At 39.8% G+C, this 2,202-nt stretch overlaps 1 protein-coding gene across 4 annotated transcripts in view; it reads left to right on the plus strand.

The window, feature by feature from the left end:
• RBM39 (RNA binding motif protein 39) overlaps positions 1–2,202 on the plus strand; it is a 24,721-nt gene that overhangs the window by 17,810 nt on the left and 4,709 nt on the right. For all 4 annotated transcript variants that reach the window (XM_005428386.3, XM_031063112.1, XM_031063111.1 and 1 more), the window contains one exon: positions 1,679–1,711. In XM_005428386.3, coding sequence (XP_005428443.1) covers positions 1,679–1,711 — 33 coding nt within the window. The remainder of the gene's footprint in view (positions 1–1,678; positions 1,712–2,202) is intronic.

The following is a 2,202-nucleotide window of genomic DNA, read 5'->3' on the forward strand; positions in this document are numbered from 1 at the left end:
TAGGGAAACATGAATTGACTGTGTAGAGTGACAATTAATTTCTTAATTCTGAGTGATTTTAGAAGTGAGAGGACAGGGCTGTTCTTCAGTCATGAGCAACACAAGAATCCAGTTCGTTGATAAAAGATACGGTGAGCAGCAGGTTATGTTTCAAACGTGGTTAATAATTAACCTGTGAAACTGTTGCACAAGATAGTGGTGGCTGACTTTGCTGTGTTTAGAACAGATCTTACTTGGCTGTGGACAGAATTGGCATTGATGATATGTGTAGGTTTACCATATTAGGTGCAGGGATTCTGGAGCATTTGGCTGTAGAGCCCCAGGCTGACCCACATGGGTGAGTTCTGCTGGACATGATGGATTGGAATTGCAGCAGGAAAAGGGTCTGTCCTCATCTAAATTGGGAGTTTGGATATTTGCTGTTTTCTTTAAAAGGCCTTTGTTTTCACAAGAGTCTGAATATTAATTAACTAGGTAATTAGTTACAGATTTGGCCAAGACCATGCCGTTTCTTCAGAGAATACAGACAAAGACAGCCTTTGCTGTTGTGATATTTCTCATTCTATGGAGGTGAGGACTCTGTGGGTTCAGATCTGGATGGAAAACATGCCAAATATCACCAGCTCTTTTTACAACTCAACCTTCAGAGCTTACTCCTTCCAGCCCTTGCTTTTCAGTATGGTTCCTGGTACGTGTTCCTTGCAAAAACGCTTGGAAAGGCACGTGAGGAAAATCTAGAGAAAAACATTTATTTCTGTTGGCTCTTCAGTGTCGTGGAGGAGGTTTTATTAGAAAGGGGAAAAGTATGTTGATACCTGGTGCCTTCAGGTATTTCCAGGTAAGCTTGGAAGCATACTTGGTGCTCATCGCTTTGCTACTCTCTAAATGAGTGAATTAAGGCGATTGTTTGCTCACACCTAGTGTCTCTTAAATGGAACCATGATTGAAGGGGCTTATACTTACAGTTCTTGAATTCTGAAGTTTTCTGTTAGTTCAAAGATGTCATGTTACTTGGAAATGGCTAGAAAGTCTGCATTTGTTTGTTCCCATCACTTTGGAGTGGGACAAGTGTATGTTGTTAAACAAGTAAATCATGTTTTCTAGGCAAATCACATGTTTGGAACACTGGAAAATGTTTTGAATTTGAAAAATACCAAAGTTACTTGTATCATTATGCCATCTGTGTGAAAGCAAAGCAGACAAAATATTGCCTTATTCTACTTGAAATGAGATTTGATAACTGCTTTAAGAATGTCAGGTTTGGATAGCTGTGTGCTTAACTGCTTTCTGGTAGTAAAGATGTTGGTATTGACACACACCTCTAATGCATGTCAGAATTGCTGTAATTATTTTCTTATGGGGTAAAACGTGTCTTTTAAAGACCCCAATCACAGCAAAAGCAAGTTGGGAGCAATACACTGAATTAAAGGCACATGGCATGTCTGTCCTTTTAAGGTATTGTTGCTCTTTAAAATGCTTTGTTGTCACAGAATCTGTCAAGTACAGAACATTCTAGTACAGAAGCTGAAATTAGTGAAACTACTCACAACTAGAGAGGAACAGTGATACTGAAATAAGCTCTTAACCACAGAAAAACAAGCTGAACAACCTGGCTGGCAGGTGATGATACAGTCATGCTAGCAAACATTCTAATTAACTTCTCTGTATCTTTCTTTAGATTTACAAACGAGACTGTCCCAGCAGAATGAAGGTAAACTAGCATTTATTATAACTTGTAATTAGTAGATTTTATTTCACGTGTCTGTAGGGGAAATTCTTCTGGTATAGGGTTTGCCCATACCTGAGAAATTGTGTTCTCTTAGTTGTCTAGTTGTCTGTGGGGAAGTGGGGAATCATCCTGTGATTTTTTTGACTGCAAATTCTTGGTAGCATTTTCTCCAGTGTTAGTAGCATTCCCCAGCCATGTACTAGTCCCAAGAAAATGCGTGGACTGGTATTTGTGGTTGGGTAGTAGTGTTCTCCCTGCCTTAGAGGGGTTACTTCAGAATCAGAAGTTTGGGTTTACTGTCTCTGAGTTTCTCATTATCTGACTGCACAACCCTTAATGTCTGAAGTATATGGGGAAGGCAGCTGTTGCAGCTCCATTGACAGAAGCGTGAAGCCTATGGAAGGGCAGCCTGTGGGACAGTGTTTAATGCAATGTACTGGCATGATGAGCAGCAATAAATGACAATAATTTCA

This window comes from Geospiza fortis, unplaced genomic scaffold, assembly GCF_000277835.1.
Source record: "Geospiza fortis unplaced genomic scaffold, GeoFor_1.0 scaffold657, whole genome shotgun sequence".
Taxonomy (NCBI): domain Eukaryota; kingdom Metazoa; phylum Chordata; class Aves; order Passeriformes; family Thraupidae; genus Geospiza; species Geospiza fortis.